Source organism: Lycorma delicatula, chromosome 1 (genome assembly GCF_047948215.1).
Source record: "Lycorma delicatula isolate Av1 chromosome 1, ASM4794821v1, whole genome shotgun sequence".
Lineage (NCBI taxonomy): Eukaryota > Metazoa > Arthropoda > Insecta > Hemiptera > Fulgoridae > Lycorma > Lycorma delicatula.
Genome location: NC_134455.1, coordinates 302,117,095 through 302,133,648, shown reverse-complemented (window position 1 = coordinate 302,133,648; position 16,554 = coordinate 302,117,095). Strand labels below are relative to the sequence as shown.

Genomic DNA, 16,554 nt, shown 5'->3' with positions numbered 1-16,554 from the left:
AATGCAAAATGGATGTATTTCTGAATTACATTAATCGCTTATATGAAATATATATGTAGGTATATAATTTTTTTTTAGCAGTATCTTGGTTTCAGGTAGTGTTTTAGAACTATGTAACATGCAAAACTATTTAATGTCTAAATTCAGCCCAAAGAACCAGTGTAACTTTTTTACAGCATACCTTGAACTGGTATTCAAAAGGTGGTCTTGGTAGATAAGGTGATCCTTATCTAACAACAATTTTTATTTGCATAATATCAAAATTCAGTGTAAAGTAGTAATAAGGAAAAAATACTGAACTTATGAAATTCACTTAATCAATTTATTCTTTTAATTAGTGTTATCTTTAATATAATTATTAATACAATTCATATTTAACTAAAACACAATGTGTTTCAATATAAATCACTGACAAACCTAATTTGGCAGTTTATCAATAAATATAAAAATTATAGAAGCACTTTTTTTCTTATCTGCATCACTGCTTAGTTTATTTTTTTAGTTTATAAAAATATTTTTTGTCCAAATTTTATTACTGTAATCTGAAGTATAATGCATTTTTAACTACAGACTAAAAAATAAATAATTTAAGTAATTTTATTGTACCATATTTATCCATGTATTTTAAATACTACTGGGACTACCACAACTACTAGGTATATTTTCTGGCTTTTCAAATTTACGCAAACATGAACATAAGCTGTTTTTGAAAGTTGGATGTAAATTTTGTGAACAATCTGTCTTCTCCAATCCAAACTTATGAATGAGAGAAATATCTATGCAGTCCACATCACCATCATCGTTACAGTCCTACAAAAAAAAGAAAAAGTAAAGAAAATGTCCAGAAAATTACAAAATTTGACTAAACAATTAGCAACCCATGACCCATCTGAATATATATTTCAGTTTAGTCACATTAGAATGTATCCTTTTTTAAATTCAGAATTACCTGTTTTTCTAAATAGTAATTCAATGATACCATAGTTAAGCTAGTTCTCTGAAACATTGTTTAATAAAATTGATGATAATAAAGTGGGAGCTAACCTCCTAACTTGAATTCACCATATGAATTCATAACATTGAATGTATTAAACAGCACACATTCTCTTATGTTCTGCATGCACTAGTCAACAAATTTTGGAAACAAAGCATCTTGTACATCACCCTGTGTCTATGGCTATTTCTTTCTAATTGTTGGATATTCCAATAATTGTTGGATATTGTTGTTTACTCTTGTAAATTTGATTCAGTGGTATTAAATTGTATAATGTTGTACATTCCTACCCAACTTCTGTATGCTTGGTTGAATTCAAACCAACCATCCCAAAAATAATAGTTTTAACATTGTAATGTTAAAAACTATGATTTGTTACATCACCTTTATTAGTAATAGGAATGTTTTTTAGATTTTTGTACTTTTATTATTTTATAACTTTACAGCTAACAAAAATGTTATAGTTTCATCTTTTCAAATTATAAAAAAGGGATAAATGAAAATGACACAATTAGAATTAACAGTTAGAAAAATAACCAGTATTTTAAGATGTTGTAACCTTCCTAATAATATTTCTTGATCTTAGTGTTCAGGTTCAATAAATATTACATAGTATGAATGAGACTGTAAATCACATTTGGAATTGGAGTTGTAATGATTCACATGCTTCTAGCAGAGTTTTTAAGAATTTAGTTATCTCTTCACTTTCTTAATTAATTACACAGTTTTCTTACACAACAGAAGTTGATCAATAAATCTAGGGTGCACATTCATTTCTTCAGATTCAAAGGAGAAGATCAGAAGATGTCCATTTACATGTCCATTCTCTGAATGTACTTAGAATAGCAACTGTCACTGTACTTACATCCCCTGGATATAAAATAAAAATTAGATCTAGAATACAGTTTCAAAAAGCCAAACAGGATTTTATATATTAATGAAGTGGAGGAAGAATTTGCACTACTATTCTGATGACACTTTAATATGATGAAATTTTTTAAATGAAGGAACCAAAATCAGGCCCATATTACTGTTTTAACTGCCATGCTTTATTTTTAAAATTATCTTAAAATTCCCTTAAATAAATTAGTGTAATAAAAAATAATACAGTACATCCTTTTTACCCAGTAAAATTTCACCACTTTCTGATTTATAGTTTATTAGTAAACATGGTTAAAACAAAAAATTATCAGTTTTTTTTCAAGTAGATTATTAAAAAATGTTATAATAACAATTAGATGGACATGAAAATTTTACTAGTCAAAAAACAGTACACAGAACTAATTTCTATGCGGCGTTGCATCGTAAATTTAATCTACCCAGAAACATCTATAGTGTCTTGTACAATGATAATGAAATTTTAAACCGGATGTTTCTATTTCTGCGTAGTACTGGGTTAAAACAAAAAATTTAATGTTTTTGTATATATTTTTATGTTAGATCTTTTATGGTTTTTAGTTTTCTTTTTAGTCATTTTGTTATCTGAGAATGGACCCTTTACACCCATCTCGGACTTTGTTAAATTCTATTAACTTTTGGTTTTATTTTAGATTTTATCTGTGATATTAGTTGTAAGTTTTATTCATCTTTTAGATTAGCTTTATTTTCTTTTATTTTTTAATAAAAAAAAAATCCCGGGCGATGATAACGCGCAGGCGTTTTTCGCCCCCCAAAATAAAGGAAAAAAAGAACTAATTTCTGTATGATTAACACATTTAAATATAATTTTAATTTATTTATTTGAATTGGTAATATAGGCCTGATTTTAATGTAAAGATATTAAATTATGATTTACACTAAAATAAATCTTACCTTTTTATTTATCTTCATATAACTATAGACTGTTTTTGCTGCACATACTGGATTACTTGCACAATGATTAAATGCTTAAAAGAAAAATAATAATATTAGTACCATTTGATATACAACAGTAACATATTAGAGAAATAGTGTTGATCTTCAGAATTGAGAATAAATTTGTTAAGTGTAATCAAATCTATTTGTGTAGAGATATTGCTCGATTACAAATTATTGGTAATAAATAAATTTATTTTGTTTTAAGGATTTATCAATTTTTTACACATTGATACTAATTTTTCATTACTTTTATAACCCAGAAGTACAGAAGTCAAAGGTACACTGGTGTGTATGGGTCTAAATTTAGCTTCCTCAGATATCTACAGATTATAGAAGTACCATATGAATCAACTAATCAAATTATTTTTAAATGAAATCTGTTTAATTCTGCTTTTATTCTGTATACCTTTGGAGATTATTTTTTTTATTTAAGTCATTTTCACTCAAGTGTTCTTTTTATCAAGATTAATGTTATCAAGCCAAACTTTGTGGTTTGACAGACCGGTTTGACTTTACAGTTTGACAAGAATCAACAGTATTGTTTAATGTTAATTCCTTCTTAATTAAAACATAAAAATATAAACATTAATTCAACTGAATAAAACAATATTAAAACACAATAGTCAATAAAACTATTGAAATATGAGGCAAAGTTTTATCCTTCCTTTATAGAACACTGACTCTGATCTAATATGGATTTGGTGGAAGTTGATTGCAATCTCTAGTCAAGAGTAGTCATATCATACAGAGTCTGTCTAGAAGTCATCTTTAGTGATTTTATAGTTGTCTTTTGTTATTGTTTGTTGTTTGTGTTCTTTTTTTGTTATAGTTTTCCATTCTGTGTTGTTTTTTGTTTGACATTTGTTGTTCTGTTTTGATAGCCGAGTTTGAATAGCCAAATTGTCTACCTAGGCTCTCTTTTGGATGAGGTTGAATGAGGATGATATGTATGATTGTAAATGAAGTGTGTAGTCTTGTACAGTCTCAGGTCAACCATTCCTAAGATGTGAGGTTAATTGAAACCCAACCACTAAAAAACACCAGTATCCAAGCTCTAGTATTCAAATCCGTATAAAATTAACTGTCTTTACTGGGATTTGAACCTTAAAACTTGACTTCAAAATCAGCTGATTTTCAATGATGAGTTAACCACTAGACCAACCCAGTGGAGTTGTCTACCTAGGGTGACTGAACTATTCACATTTTTTTCCTTCAAGCCATTCAGCTTGTAAATTGGGATTTCCTTAGTGTTCCTTTTAACTGCCACTTCATATTGTAAGCTGTTCATAGAAATTCTTTTATTTTTGGAGAGATATTGGCATTTAAATAAACATTTCAGTATACTGCTAGGGTTTGTTTACATTGTTGCGAGAGATTTGTTTACATAACAAGCACAATCATTACACTTTTATCTGGCGATTATTAATTGGATTTTCTTATTATATTTCTTAATTGCTACTTCATATTGTGAAGGTGTACATAGAAATTCTTTATTTTGGATAGATATTAGCATTTAAATGAACATTTCGGTACTTTGCTAGAGTTGTTTACATTACCAAGGAATATTTGTTTACTTATACTTTTATCTAGCGATTTATTCATAATTCCTAATTTAACTGATTATCAGTATTTAATACCTGCTAATTGTGAGATATTTGTTACTCTTATTATTTATTATCCTGGTAATATTTATTGTCTTGATTAATCCAACATGTCTTCATCCAAAGGCAGGTTACCTAGGCATAGGTACGGTGTCCTTTCATTGTGGGGAATGTTTCGAATAAGAGGTTGTTAGACAAACGCTCTGGCCTTGATGCTGAAAACCATACACTTCTTCAAAAATACAGAATCAAGGCCAAGAGAGAAACGAACAGAAATACAAAGAAGAACTTCTGCGGAGACAGTTACCTGGATGTTCCTCGCCGGAGAATTCCCTAGGAAAGTTCTTCGAGGAACTTCTTTTGGGATGACTTAAGCAGGAAGTCGAAGCAACAGGCGAGCTCTCGGATCGACAGTATGGTTTCAGGAGGGGAGATGCACTAAAACGGGTCATCTCCATAATCAACTCTGCAGTCAGTGGTTCTAGACGCACAAAGATGATTCCGTTGTTGGTCTTTCTTGGTGTAAAGAATGCCTATAACTCCGGCAAGTGGTCATCGATACTGCAGGAACTTGGAAAGAGAAGGATCTCCCGCTACTTAGTGAGTGAGGTTGGTTCAGAGTTATCTGTCGCAATGTAAAATCATTGTTTCGACGGCAGACTGCATATTTGGACTTCTTCATGGAACAAGGGGTGCCTCAGGGCTCCCTGTTGGGGCTTCTATTGTGGAATCTCGTTTATGACGGTATCCTTGACCTCGATTGGCCGGGTAGGGTGGAGGGGGTGGAATTTGCTGATTACGTTGCACTAGTCGTGATGGACAAGGGTTCACAGAAGCTGGTAGCTAAGGTACCGGGCCATTAGTATGGTGAAGGACTGCCTGGAGGCAAAGGGAATGACACTCACTGCCAAGGAAACGGAAGTGTTGGTCAGATGCGCGAAATATCTAGGTGTCTGGTTGGATCATGAAAGGAAATTCACCAGGCACGTGGATGAACTGGTTAACAAAACAGAAAAGACGACCGGTGCACTGACAAGGTTGATGGCCAATGTGGGAGGTCCGGCGGCATCAAAGCGAAAGCTCCTTGCTACGACGGTGTCTTTTGTAGTCCTGCATGCACCGCCGATCTGGCAGCAAGCTTTACGATTCGGTAGATATAGGACGTCGTTGAGCAGGGTTCTAAGAAGGATGACCCTAGAGTTATATCCGCCTACCGGACTATTTCCTTTGATGCTGCCTTCTTCTTAACGAATATGCCGTTTGTGGAGTTGAGAGTTGCTAAGCGTGTGGATTGCTAAGCAGCTGCCCGTTGGACCAAGACTCTTATACCAATGGTTAAACCCTGGCTCATGAGAAACCACGGCGAGGTGGAATATTATTTGACCCAGTTCCTCACAGGGCACGGATGTTTTAACAACTATTTGCACAAAGTTGGGAGAAGAGAAGATCCTGGGTGCATGTACTGTGGGGAACTGGATGACGCCGAGCACACCATCTTTGACTGTAACAGATGGGCCGAGCTAAGGATTAATGCGGCGCTTATATAATTGTAACCAACCAATATAGTAGAATTTATGTTAGCTAGCGAAGAGAATTGGGGAAGAGTTGCTGATTTTGTAAAAAGGGTTATCTCCAAAAAGAATGAAGATGAGCGACAGATGGGCTATTAGTTGCAGTTAGGTTTGGGTGGATAGCCCCAGCGGGGAGGGTCGGCATGCCGAGATGTGTCGGTTCTGATGAGCCGCTGGGGACTCTAAGGGTATGAGATAGGGTTAAGGAAAATAAGTGATTTAGGAAAAGACCCGGCACCACACCATGACACACGAGGTATGGTGTGGTGTCTAAACTTGGGAAAAAACCAATGATTACTCTCTCAAAAGAGCTACACCGGTAGGCCGACCTGCCATGCCGGTATATAGCCGGCAGGTGGGGAGGCCTATTAGAGTTAAAAGACACTCCCCTGGGCGGCGCAATACCACCAAGTCGGTCCGGCCCAGTGGAGTTGAGAGTTGAGAGAAAAAAAAGAAAACAAAAAGGTATCCGGGCTGCTGTACAAAAGGAGGAGGTGTTATTAGTGGGTCCCCGCACTATGCGGGAAACTCCGTACACCCAGTAGCGCGGGCTGCTGGGCGTCTGGTTGCAGATTTTCCTCTTACTACAAAAAAAAACTATGGATTTGGTCTTAAAATTTATAATACGCTACGTAAGAAGCATTTACAATCTCCATATTAACAATCCCATTGACAATCTCAGATATTTCAGCATAATAACCTCTCGACAATTTTTTTTTAAGATTTACTAATTGTTTTAAGAATTTTATTTGAGCAAAAGATTTCAATTAAGTCATTTCTAGTAAGAATTTTAGTAAAAATTATTTCTTGAAGAAAAGAAAACGAAAAAAGTCAAGAATATTCAGACGAAGCTGGGTAAATATGAACAATATAACAGACTGAACAGGCGACAGATAGTGAGTGTATGTAAAGTTAAACGAACGAGAGAGTATCTTTGAATCTGTGAGGAGGTTAGGAAGTCCACTTGACTTTCAAATTGATGATTCTAGACCAACTATTATTATTAAAATGGGAACGAACCTGTAACGATAATAGTAAAATTTGTTCTTTACCTGGATCAATAAATAAATGGTATTATATAAAAATAAAAATAAGAAAGACTTCTAAATACTAAGCGTTTAAAATTAGAACAACCGTTAAATATTCCTATTTACATGAGTGAAAATTTAATGTCGATGAAAGAAAACTGTTATTAGATGCTTGGAAGGAAATAGATAAAATACAAATACATCTGGGTTAATAATAGAAAAAGTTTTGTTTGGTAAGCTGATGAAGAATCATCTTGCTGCTGATATTGACAAAATCTTTTTGAAACCTAATTTAAATAGACGTAAACTGGTAAGAGATAAAGTGTTTACAGAAAGGAATGTGATATTAAGTAATCTGTTAAGAGCAGGTGGTAGTGTGTTAATTGTGGTTTCTGATAATTGTATTAGTAATGAAAATAGATTTAAGAAATGTGTAGTCAGTTATGCAAGTGTTTTTCAAGGTCAGTTGTAGTCAATGTCTTTATTTTATTTTTTGTGTTTTTTCCTTCTTCAACTAAGTCTGATTTATATTTGAATTTTTATGATTTATCTCAAGAAGTATTATACGCAAATAATTATAAATGTGAATTACAATTATATCTTTGAATCTGTGAAGGAGATAGATACCATATTTAAATTATATTAACAATAAAATTGTCATGAAATCATTTAATTAGAATAATAATTATAATAATAAAAATAGTTAAGTAATAATAAAACAAATAAAAATAATTATTAATACTAACAAAACACCTTAGAGAGAGATTAAAATTACTTATAGTCAACAAATGAACACCACACAAAAATTTTTGTCACTCGTTTTTACGTACAAACGGTATTTATTAAATCTAAAAAATCATTCTTATCTCTTTTTTCTTCATTCTAACAGAATTCGTCACAACTTAATTGCGCATACAAATTAATTAACCGTAAAATAATCGTTTATTTTTGTTTGTTTAAAAATGTTGTACCTGTAATCATCAAAACAGTTTTGTGGTTTATTCAATACTTCACAAATTCATCACTTAACGCAGTACTGTTTGTTTAAGTGATTCTACGGTACAGTACTGTATTTTTAAATTGAATTTATCAGTGACGGTAGGACAGGTAAAATTTATCTTTAACCACGCTCCTCTTCAGTCTTTCACTTAAATCGTTTAAAACGTGCTGTAGAGTTCGATAAACCTGTTTGGGCGGTTTTGATGGATCGTTATTTGGCCCCAGTCTTTCCTGGAATTTTGCAAACAGAAAAACGCGAGTAATTAAAATAACTACAGCCTTTGTAATACCGCAATGGAACTTGTACTGTACAGACTTGAATTGAACGTACTGTACAACGTCCTGTTACAAAATCATTTGTTCACCTTCAGACCTGACCTAAACAAGCCTAAAATAAAATAAATAATAAATAAATGTCATAATCTCTACGTATAAATCGCAAATGAAGGAATGGAATTTCCCTTACGTTGAGGTTATTTGGTTGTTTAACTTTTTTTGAATTACAGTATTTTAAAAAATGAACATACTCGCAATAACCGAGTTTATGATGCGTCGGTTCCTCGCTAAAAGCAAGTTAATTTATCATTAATGAGATAGAAAACCAAACAAATCCCGTAATTTTACTCGTTACAACCAAGGTCTCGTTACAAGCGAGCTCGTTCTTTGTGAGTTCCGCTGTATTCAGTTAATTCTACCACTAACAAAATATGCCAGTAATAACAATAATAAGGTATATCCGTTCGAATATCATAAAGAGAAGAAGAAATATTTCGTAAAATGTTAGACTTTCGTCTGTTTATTATATGAATTGATCTAAGGAATTAAAGAAGGATCTTATATATAAAATAAAAATTGGAATAAGTAAATTACTTACCTAAATTAAAAAATATAATGACTAAGACTGAAAGAATATTTGCTCATAAAAAACATAAATCATTTTCATACTTTATACATGACCTTGTATACAAGATATCGAATAATAATATGTTTATTTGAAGATAAGCTAGTTGTTTTCCAGTAAATTTCTGCTAAACAATAATTGTTTTTTTAGACTTATAAGTCTAGTTAATTAATTTTCTCATTCCCAGAATGCTTTTCTTATCTAATCATGATTATCATCATAGTTATACTTGAATTAATAAAAATATTATAAATATTTTATACCAAATTAATTTTGCAATTTATTTGTATAGGAAAATACAATTAAAATTATTTTTAAATAAATATTACTTTTTTTTTACATAAGTTTTCCATTAATTGTTATAATTAGGCATAAATAGGTGCATTATAGGTGCATTATCTATGTCGGTCGATTTTTGACTTGATTCTTAACAAACCAATAAAGTTGCCTTTTTTTCAGAAAAGATACTATTTTTAAATTAAAAAACCAATTACTTCTAATATTATATTTTAAAATACGGCAAAATAGTATACCTTCAGGACTGTCAGGATTATCTGATGCTATTGTAAGTTTTCCAGCATCTAACCAAAATGGCTTTGTAAGTTGAAACGGCCCACAGGCTTGGCCTGTACATCCGTATGATGCGTTACAACTTGATATCGTCTCACAAATGCACTTTAAACACATTACACCCAGAGAGTTTCTGTCAACTGACGCAACTGCAAAAGAAAAACAATTAACTCAGTGCAATATTATCCGATTAGTATTATATTAAAATCAATATCTCGCCTGTTATTGCATATAATAGACAGCAGTATTACATGATTTAACCAAGTAGTTCCTTTAAAATCAGACAAATATTTGTTTTGTTACAAACTTGATGCTATCCTGGACGCTATTTACATAAAAAAAGTAACTTAACTGCTATACAAAGTTATAACATATAAACTGATTAAACACAAAAGGAACTGAAACAAATTTTGAAAGCACAGAAAGACACCCAAAATGAAAACCAAACTTAAATTAAGGATGTAAGTTCTAAGTCATTTTGCTGTAAACTGATTACTTATTATACCAAACTTAATTCGAATCTGTATGTAATAACTTCATATTTTTCTAAATTTTTCATTCTTTCTCAAAATTATATTATCAATTAGTGAATCATATCATTTTTAGTAAATACGTTTACTATTTTCTATTTACTTAAATTACCAAATAACGAATTTCTTAATTCCTCTTCATAAATATTCATTTTTCAACCAAAATTTTAGAATAAAATCTAAGCTTTTTCACAAGGATATACGACGACATTTTTGTATAATTGGCGTCTTTCCTGCCCACACGTAGTACAAGTTTTAGTCTAGACCGTCGATACGTCTAGTTTCCAGGTCTTAAACGATTCCAAGTCTCAGCTATTCTGGGTGAACACTCGACCAACAGCAGTTTATGAAAATCAGTCAACAAGAACGATCGTATTGTAGCAGCCGTCGTAACCCCTTTTATTATTAAAAGAAAACAGCGAAGAAATAAAGAAGTGTGGACAAAAGGATGAGTAAAAAGAAAACAAAGTTTGTACAGTTATAAAAATCTTTGAGATTTCTTCTCATTCGCTATTACTTAATTCACCTGATCTAATTTCCTCTTCAAAGTTCTTTGTCATTCATTTGTAACTGAATTCTTAGAATTCTTAGTTTCCGAGGTTCTTTCTTCCTGGTTGGTGCTATATTAATCTGCAAGAAATTCTACCGGTGCGTTTTGTACGATTTTTATAATCATCATTTTTTACATTCCACAATTCTGAAAGACTTTCCAAATCGATTATTAAAATATTCGTAGCATTTTTGTTCATTCTTATTTTGACAAAGAGAAGAAGAGTAACTTGGAATTTTTTTTATTATCTTGGTTTAACTTAGTTTTACAACAATCAATAATTAATCAGATAATACGAAAAAAGTTTTACTAGTTTCGGCGTGACGACTGTACTACGTATCTCATTTTGCGTTGGAGGAGGGAAAATCTGCAATCAGACGCCCAGCAGTCTGTACTGCTGGGCGTGTGAGGTTTCCCGCTGAAGGCGAGGACCCTCTAAAAACCCTCCCCCACTCTCAAAGTGGTGAAGGAATCATCGTTCGGTTTCGCATCATCACCACTCGTGACCTCGGGTACACCCGGTGTCTCCTCGAGAGCAGCCAGCAGCAACGATCCTGTTGAACCCCGCTGCCAACCCCGAGAGCTAGCCTTCCACCGCCCCCTTCGAACCGTACACCACCCAATCATCTCACTTCTGCTTCCATCTTTTTAGAGAGGACACCCCGGAATCAGCTTACACGTAGGTCCCTGCCCTCTCTCGAGCCTGTCATGATTCCCATTACTTAGGAATACCTTAAAAAGGTGTGCTCGACATCATCTGTTTCCTTGCAATATTGACAGCGAGGTAGCTCCTTTCTCCACCTGGAGTGGAGGTAGAAACTGAACAACCCATGTCCCGAAAGCCATTGGGCCATCCATAAATTGACCTCCTTGGTCGTCCTGGCTCGACCAAGGACATGAGGAGGTCAATTTTAGACATACTTTGAATCAACCTGTACGTCCATCTTTCTGTGGAGGCCGTATCCTACCTCTCTTGCCCGCCTAATCGGTGCAGTCTCGGTCTCTGAGAAGTCTTTTCCTCGGTATCTCTCAGAGCGTTCCTTGGCTATCAAATCGATTGGAAGCACACCGGCCAACTTTAATACAGCCTCAAGTGAGATCGATCGGTATGTTTTGACAACTCTAAGCGCTAGTCTGCAGTAGATACTAAGCATCCTAACCCTGTTTCTCTAAATACTTACGGCTTTGACCCATACAGGAGCCGCATATAAAATAGCGGAGAAAACTGTGGAGGCAATCATTCTCCTCTTCGAAGCTCGGGGGACCCCGACGTTCAACATTAATCTAGCGACCGACGAGGACACCCTTCTCGCCTTCCTGCATAACTCCATGATGTGAGTAGTGAACCCTCGTCTCATCGAGCCAAACACTTAAGTATTTCATTCTCCTCGAGGGGGCCACGTCCACCAACTCCAGTATAATGGAGAATCGAGGCATCCACCTCCTACCCGTCATCAGGAAGATCTCACTCTTCTGTGGTAACATCCATCAGACCCCTTACCTTCAACCCCACTACCAAGACCACCAGGGCTTGATTTACACGGGTCTTCACCTCCGATGGCCCTCGCTGTCACCACCGCTGCGAGGTTGTTCGCATACGCCACCAGCTCAATACCAGCAGGAACACTCCTACAGAGAAGGCCATCGTAGACCACTTTCCATAAAAGGGGGCCCAGAATTGACCTCTGGGATACCCCTCTCCCCATGGTCACGGCGACTTCCTCCTCCTTCTCCGAGGTAATCTTCATCTCCCTACCTGACAGATATTCTTGTATCATTCTGATCAGGTAAGGAGCCACCTTCCTTTCCGTCAGTTTATCGATAATTGCATCCCATGTCACACTATTAAATGCATTTGTAAAATCCACCATTTTGACCAGGGGAATTCTCCTTGTATGTCGCGTTCCTACGGCCGGCCGTCTTGTTAGCTATCCTAATAACCTTCATGATTGAGTCAGACGTCGAGTTCCCCTTTCTAAAGCCGTATTGCTTCTCCGATCAACTTCCCCGCCGACTCAGCTCCGACTCTAACCTCTTAGCTAGGAGGGCTTCGAATGCCTTCCTTAAGATATTAATAAGGGCAATAGGTCTGTAGCCTCCTTCTCCTTCTTTCGGTATCAGCACTAAACGAGATTTTTTCCAACTGCCAGGAATTCTTTCACACTGAGTGACAAGGTTGAACGCGCCAGTAGTGTCAGGAAGGACGTCGAGGTAAACACTATAAGGACATCCGCCGAGACGCCTTCCGGTCCGGGACTTTTCCGCGGTCTTAGTTTTGCCACCGCGTACTCAAGTTCATTCAGCGTGAACGGCGGAATGTCATCTGCCACCATCTCCTTTCTTCGCTAGTTGTTATCGACTGGAAAGCGCTCGCGCAAGATGTCCCTCAGCTGTGCCCCATGTAGCTTGGGGAGCGACTTCCCGTATTTGCCCGTGACTATTTTATAAGCATCCCTGAATGGGTTCCTCTCCAAGTCATTATAGAGCTCTGCCCATTTCGCACTCTTCGAGCTGATGATGGCTTTCATCAACTCTTTTCTGACCTGTTTCAGTAGACGAGTTATATTCTCTCCCATTGCGCTCATTGATGGGCCCTCACGCTTCCTTGCTCGAATTTTGCTCTTAGTTTTGGTATCAGTGCCGACTTCAACCGCCAGGACTGCACAGTGTCAACGCGGCAGATTCGTGGACGCTCAACGACCAGTTGTATACATCTTTGTTCGCTAAGCGTCTCCTCCTCCAGCACTCGCCACCTCACTTACCCGCATGTGACTCCCCAATGAAGGTTAAATTCATAGTGTGACCGTTGCATCCCCTGTGAAACGTATTAACTCCAAATTCATTGATGCAGGCCATACTCACAGAAGCCATCGCCTCTGCCAAGAGTCTGACCCTCTCATTAGTTACTTCGTTGGCCAACTCTGGACTCTTGGCATTAAAATCTCCTCCTATCAGCACCAATCCATCACAGTTTCCCACCGCTGCGGATAATTCTTCAACCACCTCAGTAAACTGCAGTATTGGTATATTCGGTGAGAGATAGCAAATGAAAAAAGTCACTTCCTCCACCACAGCCCAGACAAGCCCTCTTCCATAGCCACTGTCTCTGATAGCAACTCGCTCAGACACAGAAGCAATCGCACATGATCGGTAAGAATCTTTGTATGATCTGTCATGTCTCAGAACCCCGAGATTCGGTTCTAAGACCACTACAAGTTCGCCTCCATGATCTCTGGCGATGGCTCACAGAATATCATGAGCCTGAAGATACCTATTCACATTTAGCTGGAGAGCCTTAATTGTTTACACAGAGAGTTGCCATACATGTGACCCTCCGCGCCACACTTCCTGCAGGGCGCCGGTTTCCTGCATCCTGCTTTAAAGTGGCCCTCTTTGTCATAGTTAAAGCAGTTTCTCGACCTGTCGGGACCCTGCACCTGGAGGCCTTGTGACCAAGGTCTCAACATCGGAAGCACCTTTCCTGCCCCATGTCGGGCGTCACTCAACAGGACTCCATCCCGCACACAGGGGCCTCTTCTGCAAAAGCTTCTCCGCTTCGCTACCACTAATGAGCACAGAAGCGTGCCTGAGTGTGCCGGTCTCACTCTTATGGTTTGTTCTACGTCCTCTTCCAGATCGACAATATCCCTCATCGCTCTCACCACGTCCTCCCTGGTGGTAAGGCGTCTAAATCTCTAACAATGATTCTTCATTTTCTTGCATTAGATTTGAAGGCAACCCGCACACCCTGAAGTTCCTCTCCTATAATTTCTTAATGAGTCTCTGAGGGCCCTCCGCCTCGTCTTTAACCCGTATCCAGAGATCATCTCCCTGTCCCTTATGAACAGAGAGAATCTCCGGATTTCCATCCTTGACTTCTCCTTTTACTTCTTTATGTAGGTCTGCAAAGGATTGTTTACCTTATTTGTCTGCCGCATTCACCACAAGAGTTTTCACCCTATCAGCAGGAGCTGTACTCGCAGACCTATCCCTCCTAGTCCTTCTTTTATCCGTCCTGTCAACATAAATACCCGTTGTCCTTTCGTTCTGCGTCCCGCGTTTTCGCGACAGACGAGCCGTGTCGCCCTCCTCGATCCCAAACACTATATCTGTTTCGCTTGGAGACTCCCTTCGCAACTCCCTTCAGTATGTGGGAAACGTTTGCTTCCCCTGTCAACGAATCTATCACAATAGTGAAGACTTTCCTCACAAAATCCTCCTACTTGTCGCCCCGAAGGATCGTGGCAGCCTCTGTGCAATCCAGGAGCTGACTCGCCTTCAAATGCCCCTGCATTAACAAATCCTTCAAACTCGGGGCTGCCCTGAAGATCACCTTTGAGAATCTGCTCCTCATCTTCGCAAGGTCAAATACTACCGCAAGGGGTGGTGGAGGGGCAAGTAAATGTATGTCCCCAAATCCGACCCCTTATTTGGTGAGAGGGAAGGGGGTAAAATATCGAAGGGTTGAGATTCATGTGGAACAGGAAGGATTTATCTGTAAAGGGAGGATTGCTTAATTACGGGAAAAGGAAATTTCCCCTTATAACTCAATATTAGCACTTAGAATAAAAACGTAAAAACTAACTCACCTAGTAATTTCTCGAAAAATTTACTGAGCTTAGGCTTAGCTGTACAATATAGCTAATTATCTACCTAAGCTAAATACCAATCTCTAATATCAAAAAGATAACCAATTGCTATCTTGTTTACAATTAAAATTAATGTAACTCTAAAACATTTGAATGTTTGAACCGCTTATTATACAACTTGATAAGAAATAATTCTTATTGTCTACTTCCAAACACACACACACACACACACACACACACATACACACAAACAGTACTACAGTACAGTACAGTAAATTTAACCCTTATTACCAACAGGCAATAAAGCAATAAAAACTCAAAATCACTGTAAAAAAGTCGCCCGTTGTCCAAAATCATCCAGTATATAAAAACCACACATCCAGTAAATTATCCACCACACTTGCTAACGTACAATCCAATCAAAAACCGTAAAACCAATCAAAATTAAAAGACCACACGGAGCGATAAGAACACGTCTTAACGCAACCAAAACTCCCACTCGACTCTATGTACGTATCTAAGTACGTATGTGCATACGTATGTATCTCGCATAACTCAAAAACGATTACCCGTAGGATGTTGAAATTTTCAATTTAGACTGTTGTAACATCCAGTTATGCACCTTCCCTTTTGATTGCAATCGACTGGACCAAAAGTGTCCAAAAAAAATCCAAAATCCAAAAAATTTGGATGTTAGACTTTTTCTTAACTGCTGTAATAAGCTCTCATTAAGAGCTTTTCAAAAATGTATCATAAGTGGTAATTATTTTCATTGGTTCCAGAGTTATAGCCAAATAACAATTTTAATTAATGAAATATTTGGATCTTAGAAGCACAGCGGTTCCAATCAGACTTCATCTCCTTTTTTTTAATTTTTTCTTTTAATTTAAATATATTGATTTATTTATAATTATTAACCTCTGATTGTAAAAAAAGTTTTACAATAAAGAATTATTCAATAATAACAATAAAAAATATCAAATGTTATTAATGAAATAAAATTTTATGTACTTTTCATTTAAAAAGAAGAATATGTATATGTAATTTAATAGGCGTACAAGGAAGTCATGTGATGTCCACATCAGATTTTTTTTTTACATGTTGAATGCTTGAATTCGAATATGTGGCTGTTATTGTAAATTATGTATTACTTTTTAGAATTTTACGTAAATTAGTTACTGTTGAAATAAATAAATAGATTAATTCCAACGGTAATTGTGTAATAAAAGTAAAACATTTGGAAAATATAAACTTCTATCTTATAAATATACACTTAATTTGTAGTGTAAACACAATATTTTATTAGGGAATTTGAAAGCTGTATCTTCATTGAATAGATAAAAATAAGTAAAATTAAAATAGAT

General features: G+C 36.0%; 1 protein-coding gene across 1 annotated transcript in view; it reads right to left on the bottom strand.

Annotated features, from left to right (window-relative positions):
• Positions 1-308: 308 nt before the first annotated feature.
• The window catches only part of LOC142333310 (lysozyme 2-like), a 36,404-nt gene continuing 20,158 nt past the window's right edge, over positions 309-16,554 (bottom strand). The window contains exons 2-4 of the mRNA XM_075380337.1: positions 9,485-9,670; positions 2,807-2,880; positions 309-810 (exon numbers count right to left, since the gene is read on the bottom strand). Coding sequence (XP_075236452.1) covers positions 625-810; positions 2,807-2,880; positions 9,485-9,670 — 446 coding nt within the window. The 3' untranslated portion in view covers positions 309-624. The remainder of the gene's footprint in view (positions 811-2,806; positions 2,881-9,484; positions 9,671-16,554) is intronic.